Source organism: Schistocerca cancellata, chromosome 6, assembly GCF_023864275.1.
Source record: "Schistocerca cancellata isolate TAMUIC-IGC-003103 chromosome 6, iqSchCanc2.1, whole genome shotgun sequence".
NCBI lineage: Eukaryota > Metazoa > Arthropoda > Insecta > Orthoptera > Acrididae > Schistocerca > Schistocerca cancellata.
Genome location: NC_064631.1, coordinates 334,509,140 through 334,522,160, shown reverse-complemented (window position 1 = coordinate 334,522,160; position 13,021 = coordinate 334,509,140). Strand labels below are relative to the sequence as shown.

General features: G+C 37.3%; 1 protein-coding gene across 5 annotated transcripts in view; it reads right to left on the bottom strand.

Moving 5' to 3' along the window:
* Positions 1 to 13,021, bottom strand: part of LOC126190652 (integrator complex subunit 14) — a 72,439-nt gene that overhangs the window by 1,331 nt on the left and 58,087 nt on the right. For all 5 annotated transcript variants that reach the window (XM_049931074.1, XM_049931073.1, XM_049931077.1 and 2 more), the window contains one exon: positions 3,982 to 4,347. In XM_049931074.1, coding sequence (XP_049787031.1) covers positions 3,982 to 4,347 — 366 coding nt within the window. The remainder of the gene's footprint in view (positions 1 to 3,981; positions 4,348 to 13,021) is intronic.

Below are 13,021 nucleotides of genomic sequence, written 5' to 3'. Positions count from 1 at the left end.
CACAAGGTAAGGAATCTCAATTTTAGAATTACGGACTGGCAGTGTTTTGTTGCTTTCCCTTGAAAACTGGGCCAACTAAACACTTAGAGTATTAGCTCCCCAAAATTTTCTGCAGTTCACACCAACAGTGGTTTACACAGGATATTCAATTGCAGTAGCACATAAAGGATGTACCCAAAGAGGCCAAAAAAAGTTTTAGTTAGAAAAGAACTGTGAGAAGTTGACCTTCAGGCTAAACAAAGATGTGGAATAAGAATAGAATTCGTTGAATTTTTCCGTTCATCCCAAGTAATTTCAATTCTAAATTGTGTTTGATTCAACTGAGAAGGGAGCAAGCAGTGAAATACCCAAAACTCTGTTAATTTCAAATTTACAGGAAATAGCACAAATTACATTTTTACAGCTCCACCATTTGTATATCTTCTTTCCCTTTTAACCCCAAAACTATCTCTCACTAGCTCCACATTTCAAAAGTTTATTGTTGAACCTGTTCAATTCTGTTCCTTTCTCAAAACTCAATTCCAATCACCTTTCAGTTAAACAGCTTGTTTGAGTGGTTGAGCAGTTCGCATGGCCACTTCATATTCCCCCCGTCTTCATAAAAACTTTTTAATGACTGGATTGTTTCTGGTCTCTTAAGACTAATAAAATACTCAATGGGCCTCTTAATGACACAGCGAAATTTGAGTCTCAATTGCAAAGGTATGCATGTGTTCACAACATTGAACTTAATCTTCAGCCTTCCCCATCCCCCTCATAGTCGTTTGGCAATGTGACATAATGATTACACTAGTTTCAGCTCATACCAGACATGATGTGTGGGTTTGAGTTCCCAACTCAAAAGTAAATTGTGTCTGTTTAAGAGCCTCAAGAACCAACAACATTGTTAAGAGCACCAAAAGATTTCAAAACCTGAATTTCAACATGAAAGCAGCTTTTGTGTTGTGAGACTTACAAGGCCTTCTCCTTTCTGATTTCATGTCTCTCTGATAAATTTTGATTCCTCTGTGCCATGGAACTACATGTTCCACAGCAGCCTTTCTTCACTAATAGTTCAGGGGGAACAGATCATTCTCTGAATTGCTCACTCTTGTTCAATTCAGACAAGATATCATGCTGTAACATGGCATGACAGTGTGACTGGTTTGAATGAGAATGAGCACTTGAAATGGAATTGTTACCCCAAAACTAGTAATGAACAAAGAAATAAAACAGTGCAGCTGTGAACTGTTAACCCCCAAAAGAATATACGTGGGATGTTCAATAAGCAATGCAACACATTATTTTTCCTCGACTAATTTCGGTGGAAAAAATGCATAATTTGTTGAAGGGCTGAAGTGGTAATATTCCCACTTCAGACTCTATAGTTTCATGAAGGTTTGATAGGTGGTGGTTCTATGCATAGTTTTCAAAATAGCACCTGTAATAGAGGTGCATTCCAAGCAGAGAATTGTCACTTAGTTTCTCTTGGCAGAAAACCAGAGCATCACAGGTATTCATAGGCACTTGCAGAATGTCTTTGGAGACTTGGCATTGAACAAAAGCATGGCGAGTCATTGTGCACGGCATCTATCATCATCACGATAAGGTCGTGCAAGCCTGTCCGCTCTCCCATGTGCCAGCTTTGACTCCTGCAATGTTGGAATGTGTGAACACACTAATGTGAGGTGATTGACGAATCACAAAGCAACACCTCGCTGCACGACTGGACATTTCTGTTGATAGTATTGACATACACATCCACCAGCTGGGGTACTCACAGGATTCACTCACTGGATTCCTCACTGCCTAACAGAAGATCATAAAAAGCAATGAAGGACCACTTGTGCAGAATTGCTTGTGCATTACGAGGCTCATCGTGATAATTCTTTGTCAAACATCTTCGCAGTAATGAAACATGGGTTCATCACTTCTAACCAGAAACAAAACAGCAATCCATAGGGTGACCCCGAACCATGTCTCCTCCGAAGAAAAATTTCAAAGCCGTACCTTGAGCTGGTAAAGTCATGGTGACAGTCTTCATGGATTCTGAGGGAGTTTGATATCCCCCTTCATAGTGCATCGCAGTAAGGTGTCATAAGGCCATTGCACTGACTAGAGATTATGTTGAAAAATAGGGTTTTGTAGACAAAAGGATGGGGAATGATATGATTACTGGAATCCTGAATAACACCAACCTGCTTGCAGAAAAAAATGTGTTGCATTACTTATTGAACACCCCTCGTACTATGACTGTTGCCCAGAAAGTAATGCACCCCCTTATTTTCTCAGCCAAAAACAATGCTACAAATGTGAAACGTTACATATGTATTATTTGAAGTCTCCTGAGTGAGTGTGCCAAGTTTCTGTCACATTCATTCAACAGCTAGCGTAGCTGCAGGAGAGTTTCAAAATGGCATCTGTATGTGATGAAGCAACGCGCCCTCATTGAATTTCTCACTGTAGAAAAAGAAACTGTGGGGAATATTCACAAACACTTGTGTAAAGTCTATGGAGCATCCGCTGTCGACAGAAGTACAATCAGTCGCTGGGCACGGAGGGTGAGGTCATCAGAAGGCGGTTTGGCGGAGCTCCACGATTTGCAGCAGTTGGGGAGACCATCCAGGGCTGTCACACCTGACATGCTCAGCGCTGAATCTTCCACTTTTTTTGGCGATTAAAGGATGCCATTCATGGAACACATTTTGAGGACGATGAGGAGGTGATTCACACAGTAAAGCGCTGGCTCCGCCATCAGAACAAGGATTGGTACCAACTGGACATACAAGCCCTTGTTTCGCACTGGTTGAAGGCCATATAATGGAATGAAGACTGTGGAAAAATAGGGTGTGTCGATAAAACATCATTCTTTCAAGTGTGTAATTCTCATTATGTTCAATAAAGAATTGTTGAAGAAAAAAAATGTGGTGCATTACTTTCTGGGCAATCCTCGTATATTAGCTATGGACAAACACAAAAAATTCTCCTTATAAAATAATAGGGAATATCATGATAAATTTTTCTGTTCAACTGGTCAGAACCAGCACTGGGGTTTGTGAAAAATGTCATCAGAGGGTTGTTCACAAGTGTCCAGTGAAAAGTGTCAAACAATCCCCTACGCAGTTCAGAATTTACAACTGGTATCTCCATATCTTTTATAACCTCAAATGCAACCAACAAAAAAGGCAAAACTTTCAGTCACGATGAGTTCAAGACTGAAGTGTCTTTTTGACATGTTACAGGTGCATTCTATGGTAGTGACATATAAAATTTTTCAGTGTAGTTACACAGTGCTGCAATAACAGACAATTTTATCACTCTGTGAGCTGAAGCTACAAAGTAGTAAAGCTTTTCATTATCCATCTGGTTAACAAAAATATTTTCAAGCAATTATTTGTTTTTTTACATCGGCTCTCATTTTTTGCATGGTCAGTGTTACAGCTGTTACGCTCATGCTTCTGTACTCTTCGAAAATCTTCTGTCACTCTTTTCCTAGGCTAAAATTTTTCTCTGCATTTCTCACACATTCATTTAATTATTTACTCTGGGTTGATCACGGTCTCCGATCAACCATCTCAGTTTTTACAACACTGCCATAAATACATGAGTGAGTGTCTTCAACTTATATAACTGTAACACAAAATCAAAGCCTACATCAATAATGAAAGAAGAGTGTGACTATATTTGGCTTGCAATTCCATGATTTTAATATTCATGGTCTTTTTTGTACTCTGATCTCCATGTCCAGTAATTCATACGGTAAGTTATTAGTACAATTAATATTATACTGAAAATCAATATCTCCAGAAGCTGCTGTCCAAACTATTGACAATTTTTATCTGCATTTCACAATAGACATTATTGTTTTCATTATAACTATAATAAGGATTTGAGCTGCACATTTCTTATAGTTTAAGTTTGCTTTACTAATACTTTTGTGTATATACACAAGATAAAAATAATGATCAATGTCGACCTACTTAATGTAAGATTATGTCATACCTGAGGGGCAGGTGAGAGAATAATGCGGGAACCCAAATTGCCACACTTCAGTGTGCCCTGAAAGGATGCAAAATTTGCCTCTGCCAGTTTCTGGAACATTGCCTGAACTGAAGAGATAGTAAGTGCTGCTTCAGGTACATGAACACAGCTATCAAGGCCTGCCAATTCAACAAGACGACTATACAGAGGAAGGCCTAACTGTAATGATGGATCATCAGGCGGAGCAATGCACATGACACTCAGTTTACATGGAAACGAAAACGGCAACGGGAACGGTGTAGCAAAATCTCGTTGTCCCAAAGTGCTCAGTGAATGCTTCAAGGACAATGGTCCTACACCAGGGCTGCCATCGGTAACAAGCACAACCTGAAAGAGAAGCTTTTCTTAAAAACTGAATACCACATAGAATTTTGAAATAATACAACAGTACAACTTTTCATAGATAAGTTTCCTTTAATTTACGTCTATGGTCACAAACTTTTTGTTAACAAAAAGTTTGTGACAATAGACGTAAATTAAAGGAAACTTATTACATATACAGGTCACTGTTTTTCGCGACAATGTCGCAGCTTGTTTCATAGGTATGACAATTTTCTGTCTTTAAAAAAAACACACACACAGGCAATTTCATTTTGGAAATATATACAAAAAACAAATTTCATCATCAGTTCCAAATGCTTTTTATACTTCATTATTTTTTGATACATAGATAATAATTTTAAAAAAATGATTACTTCCTGCTTGAGTAAAGGTAGTCCATCCAATACTTTGAAGTGCCCCAGAGGATAAGTATTGCACCATGCAAAACTGAGTTATACTGAGGTAACTGAACAGCTGTATCAGCATTGTGGGGAGGCCGTAACTTTAGTAGTTACATATTTAACTTAAGCCTGGGAGCAAGTTTATATTTTTTTCTTTAATCTGAAACTGGCAGCTGCATTGGAGCAATGATTAGCTCAAGTGCATGGTTCCTTTTAACCTAGCAGGTGATGTGTGGATGTTCCTCATCTCTCATGGACAAAAGTTACTGTTACAGTTACATGAAGGGCTGTAACAGTATTACAGATCTAAAAGCAAATGTCGGTACTATAAGGTGGAGTTAAGGAACATTACAGGGATCACACAATTTCTATATGATGCCAGGAAACTCTAACAGTGCTGAAAATGTTAAGCACGGCTATCAAGCATGAATCAGGACAAGGAGTTCTTGACTTTTCCTTTTAAGGCCTACCAGCAGACTTGTCCCACACAGTAAGATCTGAATTCCCAAAGATACTACAGGTCACAAATTCACCACTCCAGCTTTGGCAGAAATCAAAGCTGTAAAGCATTCCAGGTGAAGAAAGAGTATGCAACAGATGTAAGTACACAAGTCACACACAGAGGGAACACAGTACAGTGGAACTTCACTTAACGAGCACCTCCCTGAAACATGCAATTTGCATGATGAGGAAAACAAATTATTAAAAAAATGACTCTCACTTAACGAGCGTTGTTTTGCATAACAAGGGACAATGATTTATTGTGATGTCATCAGCTGTTCCTGCACGGTGGGGGAAACGTTCAACAATACGAACACTTTTCACTGCCGGCAGCAGCATATCGACAATGTCTTTAGTACACACTGCAGTCTAGTTTAAGCACTCTTTCTGCTACAATCTTAGAGCAGCTTGTGATCACACATTTTTCTAAACTGGCACTCAGGCCAGTACTACCCATAAATTTAGCTACCACTGCTCACCGCGAACTACAGCAGCAAAATCTGTATTACTAAAGGGGCAGCATAGTTCTGTTTACTAAAGGGCAAGAATGTAAATTGTTCTTGAACACAGGATCATAAGTGCCCATACTTTGTCATAGAATACATGGAGCTGATTGTAAGGGTCTACCACAATGCAAATTGTATGCAATTGGAAGTACCAGTAAGTCCATAATAAGTTCAGCATTAGAAGATTTATAAACTTGCAGAAGGGAATTCTCCAGAGAGTTTCTATGGGCACACTATGTCATAACTGACCATGTGGCATACTGTGGAGATTGAGGGTTATGTGGCCAAAATTAGCAAAGTGTCAAAAAGTGCTACCAGAGACAATGGGGAGCCAAATAATCCACATATATGGTCATTTAGGCCCAATTTCCATGATTGGATTCTAAAAAGAATAGGATAAATACTATGGGTGGATGGCACTACCTGTACCTGGGCCACTGAAACGTGTTGCTTCAAATCACTCTACAAGCGATGTAAAATGGGAAGTATGATTGACGAACAAACAAGGAACTCGAGGTGCTGCGTCTTCTGAACTAATTACAACACAGCAACAAAGGCTGGTTCCAGCACCGGCACTACCATGTTGCCAGCTTCTGTGTAAACATTGTGTGTTAATGTGCGACTACCTGCTTCTATATAGTTATGCTGTGTTACTACCTAGACTACAGTTTCTGTTTACTGAAGAATGTCACAAAAATGACATTGTTCACCAAGTGACAACTTGTTGCGTTGTAGAGTACCATTAAATAATCCGGCTTTGGAAATGCTATGAACAATGTATAAGTTTTATGAGCTAGAAAAAGAATTTGTTTCTGTTCATGGGCATGTATCGATACCTGCTGATAAAAATTTTAGAATTTACCTTGAAAACTCCAGGATTCAGTCAAAGAACTGTTACAAGGAAAGGGGTGCTACTTCAAGACTTGCAAGATTTTGAAGTAAACCGTGTGGAGCAAATACCCTTGTGGATAAAACTGTATTTTTAAGGACTACTGGATAAAAAAAAAGCAGCCTCATTCAGTTACAAATTTTGATTACCAAACCGATGCAGTTTATTGGTACGTTTGGATATTATAATAGGAAAGATCAACCAACAAAAGCAAATTTCTAATTTCTTTAAAAGAATGTGAACTTTTCTCGGGTATGAAAACATCAATTAAAAATGTGTTAAAAAGTATTGGCTTCCATTTCAAACAGTTAAACAGGCAAAAACTGTTGCTCAAAAAAGCTCGTGTTGTTGCATCTCATAATGTTTCCTTAAATAAAATTGCAGAAAAAGGATATACATTCAATTACACAGTTATATGAAATGTGGGACAATGCTGGAGAAGCAGCTGATAAATGTTGGACAGACGATACTCTGAATAGCAGCAGTCATCAGCCAACAGGAAGAGGATCCCAATTAATTGTGGCTCATTCAAGTTTTTCAAATCGTTTTGTGCATGAAGGACTTTAAGGGGCTCCGGAAAGGCTCAAAATCATGAAAAGTTCAATTTTTACTTTTTTGCGTTTTCTGAATCTGCAGACTATTACCTTTTAATAGATATATAATTTATTCAATTCCGAAGACTACAACTATTTTTAAATTTTTTTTGAAATGTGTTCTACATGGGCTTGACCCACTGTGGCGCTGTGCGATATGTTAATTACCTTGGTGACGGTTATTCTAAAAGTTTCAAACATGTTCAAGGACTGAAGCCCTATGGTGATGATGTTGTAGTGCAGAAATTTGAGTGTATTGGACACATACAGAAGCGAATGGGAACAAGACTTCGGCGACTGAAAGCTTCGTACAAAAAACAAAAACTCAGTGATGGTAAAGGGTTGGATGGGAAGGGAAGGTTAACTGACAGTGTAATTGACAAAATACAGAACTATTATGGAATGGCTATTAGGCAAAATACACAAAGTGTCGACGAAATGAAGAAGGCTGTTTGGGCTCTTTTTTTTCATACTTCTTCAACCGATGAAAATCCCCAACATAGCTTGTGTCCCAAAGAAGAAGACAGTTGGTGTAAATATAACAAAGGATTGCTAACTGGTGAAGTGTACACTCATAAGCATAGTCTGCCTCATGCAATAATGGAGGTGATAAAACCTATTTTCAGAGACTTAGCAGCACCTGAACTGTTGAAAAAGTGTATTCACGGAAAAACTCAAAACCTCAATGAAAGTGTAAATAGTGTTATATGGTCGAGAATCCCCAAGACTGTATTTGTTGGAATAGAAACACTTTACTTTGGTGTGTATGATGCTGTTGCGACTTCCAATGATGGCAACATTGTAAGGTGCAAGGTATTTAGAAATATGGGAATGAAGATAAGTTCTAACATGGTACGAGCGATGCTTGCTTTAGACAAGGAACGCCTTCGGGCTGCAGACAGGGCTGTAAAGAGTCTAGAAAGACAAGCAAGAGTAAACAGGAGGAGGAACAAGAGGAAGCTGGAGGAGGAGTTTGCAGAGGATGAAGATAATCCATCCTATGGACCTGGAATGCACTAAAAAGTTAATCCAATCTTTGTCGCTCGATTCCCAAAACTTTTATTTTCTCATACTAATTACATGTTTTCTAAGGATCTTCCAAACATATTTGTTTCAAACTTTCAGTAAATGTTACACAGTACCTTCTGCATAATTTAACACAGCCTTTTTCCAAAAAACTGTATATTTTTGAATATATAAATAAAAAATTGCAAAAAAATGTTGTGAATTTTCATTACAATTGAAAAAAAAAAAAAAAAGATCTTTAATAACTGAACTAAAATTTTGTAAAATCCTTGTGTTAAGTTGTAGCCCATATTCCAATAAATAATCTGTAAAAAGTTCAACTTCCTACCTCAAATACTTTGTGAGGAAAGATGTAATTTATAAGCGTTATTTTAACATTGCAAGTATAGGGCGTTCCGGAGCCCCTTAAGCTTTTCAATCGAGAAAAACCGGTGACTGCCATGACGGTACGGACCACCCATGATTTCTGCAGTGGTTTAAAACAGCTTAGTGTTACAAAAGTGTTTGTAATGAATAATGCATCTTACCATTCTGTGATATTAGCAAAACTCGAACTAGTGACCTCAAAGAAATTCTGTGCAGTGGTTGCAGATGAGAGGCACTGCTGCAGACATGAGCATAACGAAGCTGCTGTTATATTCACTTGTAAAACAAAATAAGCCTAAGGCATAATCATAATCCGTATCACTTCAGGCAGGGGGGTTACTTTCATAGTATCGGATGTTATTGAATTTAGCATATGTTAAAATTTAGGAGTAAGTAAGAAATATGTATTTTCTTGTTTTCTCCAAAAAAAATTCCTATCCCAAGATACAGGCCTCCAAAGAGGACACTGTGAACACCATTTTGAAGATGGGAATTTCGGAAATTTTTTTTAAAATGCTGTATGTCTGTTAACAGTACTAGATATTTTGTTAGAGTTTTTTTTATTTGAAAGATAATTGCTTTATGATTACAATGGTATCTGTCAAAGTTCTTTTACTGTTGCCTTTTGAATTTTTTTTATACAATTTACAGGAAAAACATTTTTTTTTCAAAAATGCCAATCCAGAAAAGTTAGATTTTTTTCTGTTGATTAGTACCATGTAGTACTATATTCTCTGTAAATGAGAGCTCCACTTTTAAGTTGGACAGGTTTTATTTTAAAAAATATATATATATTTTTTTTTTTACTTTCAAGGGTAACGTATGTCTTCACTGAAGATGTTTCTTACTAATTTCTTTGTTACAATGTTTATTTCTATTGTCTTTAATGCAGTTATTTCTTATCACTTTTTTGTTGCAGTTATTTCTTTTTACTTTCATTGTTGCAGATATTACTTACACTTTGTTGCAGTTTCTTGTCAGTTTCTTTGTCGTGGTTGTTCATTGCATGTTTCCGTATTGTTTTTGTTCAGTGCTAATTTGTTTACTGAAGAGGCTTCTCAGAAATCTGATACCATGTAGTGAGTTCTGTGTTTTTGTGAGGAAGCTGCCAGTTGACACAGGTTCAGTGTGTTTTGTAAAAGGACTGTTTGCATATCCATAAAAGAGTAACATTTAAGAAAACAAAAAAACAGACTTTGTTCAGGTTGAGAATAAGTGCTCTCATCTGAAGACTGTTTCAAAATGAAGATGTTTACAGTGACGACTTTTTGTGTTCTAAATGTTTTGACAGAGTATAATGATAATGATAGTATCTGAACAAGGTGAAGCCTCCCTAAAGCTATGGATGAATATACTACAGCAAAACTGACCACACTCTTCAAAGTAGATATTCCATTTTCAGAAGAAAATGAGCCAAAACACCCTTGCACCTCTTGCCAGTAATTTTTCACAAATATCAATCCAGTTGTTAAAAACTGTGCATCCTACAGTGAAAAGGTGCAAGTTTTAACTATTATTTCTGAGACATTTTCAAAGAAAACAATTTTGAACCACTTTCCATCAGTATCAAAGTACATCGTAGACAAATTAAGAAATGTGAGGTCTGCAAAAGGAATCTTTGGAAGACCAGTCCCTATTATGGTTATCCTGTAGAAGCAACTAGTGCAGTCATTTTATCTGGAAGGTAAATGGGACTGTTCTCGCCAGAGTGCCAACAAAAAAGGACACTTTAACTGTAATAGCTGAAGGACAAAAAAGTTGTGAAAGTGAAGAGGTGCATGACTCGCAGTATTACAGAAACTTTCGCAATTTATAAGATCAACTGCACAACTTCACATAAGATCAAAATCTTATGCACTACGACCTAAGTGGGTAGTTCCACACCTACCTAGAGATGTCTGTTTATGTGTGTACTGCACGAATTTTGAACTTTGTGTGGTAACTTTGAAGAAATTACTGGAGCATGTGACATGTGACACCTTGGTTGGGCAGGTGAAGTCATTAGTAGCCCGTGACATAAAGCGACAGACTTGTTTGTTTCAAGAATGTGGTGACTGCCTTGGAAAGGGAGGACTGCCTTTACAGATATTTGGCCTGGAAGACGTAGCAGATAACTCTGCACAAATTACATATGCAACATGAGAGGAAAATAAACTAATTAAGAAAACTGTTGCCTTTGACAGTTTCATTGATGAACTTGGTAAATGGCCAGTGAAAGCAGTAACACACCAGCATCTGAAAAAATTGCAGCACCACCATGCTGCAGAAGTGAAAGGGTGTGTACAGGCTGAAGAACTATGTTTAGTGCTTCACTGTGATTTTGCTGAGAAATAGTCTGCAATTCTCCGACAAGAAGTACAAGGGTGTCATTGGAGTAATGATCAGGTTTCAATTTTTACAGGAGTGACATATTTTCAAAACAAGACCATAAGTGTTGCAGTTATAAATGATGACACAGGACATGACTCAGCACATGCTTTGCTAGCAATGCACAAAATTCTTCAACTGTAAACAGGGGCTGAGAAGATCATCATTATTTGTGATTGTACTCCTAGTCATTTTAAAAATTGTTACCAGCTGTATGAATTGAATATGTCACTTGTGCCAACTGAATGGGAATACCGTGACACTGGTCACGGGAAGGGGCCTTGTGATGGTGTAGGTCTGCTGAAGCACCATGCTACATAACGTAATCTTTCCAGACCAAATACAGTTGCGATTCAGAATGCTGAGCGTTTTATGATTGTCATGAAATCTTACACATCCACAGCCCTCATTATTTTGTCCAAAGAGGAAATTGAAGAATTCCATGAGCAGAAAAAAGAAGAATGGTCCAAACAAACTACTCCTGTGAAAGGAATTCAGAAGACAAATTTTTGGACCCAAAGTGATGGGCGAACTCATATTGCACGCACTTTAAAGAGCAAGAAGAAATTTCGTTCGTTCGGCCAACACCTCAGAAAAAGCAGGATGATATTCAGATTCACAAACTGAGAAGGGGGATGTTTGTGGCATGTTTGTATGACTGTGAATGGTGCATTGCAGAGATTATAGACACCGGTTATGAGTTAAATGAAATTGTAGTGAACTTTATGCTACCACATGGACTAGCTGCTGGACATAGGTTTGCAGCTGAAGGACAGCAACAACGACATCAGTGTTCACTTCCTGTTCACAATGTTTTGAAGATTGTATGTGCTCCAGTTCCTATTGGTTCAACAGGAAAGCGTCACTCTATATCAAAGGAAGATACTGGAGCAGTGGAACACATTTTTAGTTCATAGAATAGAAAGGTTAATTTCAGTACAAAACAGAGTGCACACAAGTTGTATAAATTGAAACCTTCAAATTTTTGGAACTTTCACTCACATTTTGGAACCATTTAAAACGCTTGAAGAATGACTCTCTTACTCATCTTTCAAAACTAAAATTATCTTCAATAAGGCTAGGTTTTGATTTTTATGAGCCTGTTATGTGATAATGTGGTAATAGAACAGGCTTTATGTATGGCAAAAATTTCAATAGTTTATAAAACCTGTTCAACCTAACAGTGGGAGCTCTCCTTTTCAGGGAATGTAGAACTATGTGATAATAATCAACAGGAAAAAAAATCAAAATTTAATGGATTGGCATTTAAAAAAAAAAAATTTTTCTCCTTAAATTATAAAAAAAGTTCAGGAATGCTATAGTAAAAGAACTTTGACAGATAAGTCCAAATGGAGGATTTATTTGTTATCATAAATCAATTATCTTCCAAATTAAAAATAAATAAATAAATAAAATATCTAGAACTGGTCCAGAGATTTTAAATTTTTTTCCAAAATTTGCATCTTCAAGACAGTGTGCGCAGTGTCATCTTTTGAGGGCTGCATCTTGGAGAAGAATTTTTTTTGGAGAAAACAAAAAAATATATGTTCCTTACTTAGTCCTTCATTTTAACATAGGCTAAATTCAATAATATCCGAGACTGTGAAGGTAAGATTTTTTCCTAGCCTGCCTGAATTGATAGGACTATGCCACAAATCTTTTATAACAAAACTAATGGAAAGACTGATACATGAAGGTCTTGCTACTGTAGACACCACGCCTTAGAAGAAGAAAGCAGACTATGTTGGTAAGCTTATCAGAGAAGCACAGACTATAGGCAGAATTATACATGAGAATGAACAATTGACGATTTCTCTTAATGGTGCTGACAATGATTTTGGTGCCAATTTCAATGATGGTGAAAGAGAACTGCACGTAATTGCGCCACTGACATCGTAAATTGGTGGTTGTAAATGTATACAGAATTATTTCTTTCTCTCTGCAATTGAGTAGGCTGTGCATCTTCTTTTATTTAGTTATACGATTGTGGACAGTGTGTTATTTAGTATGCTCACGTTTACATTATTGTAT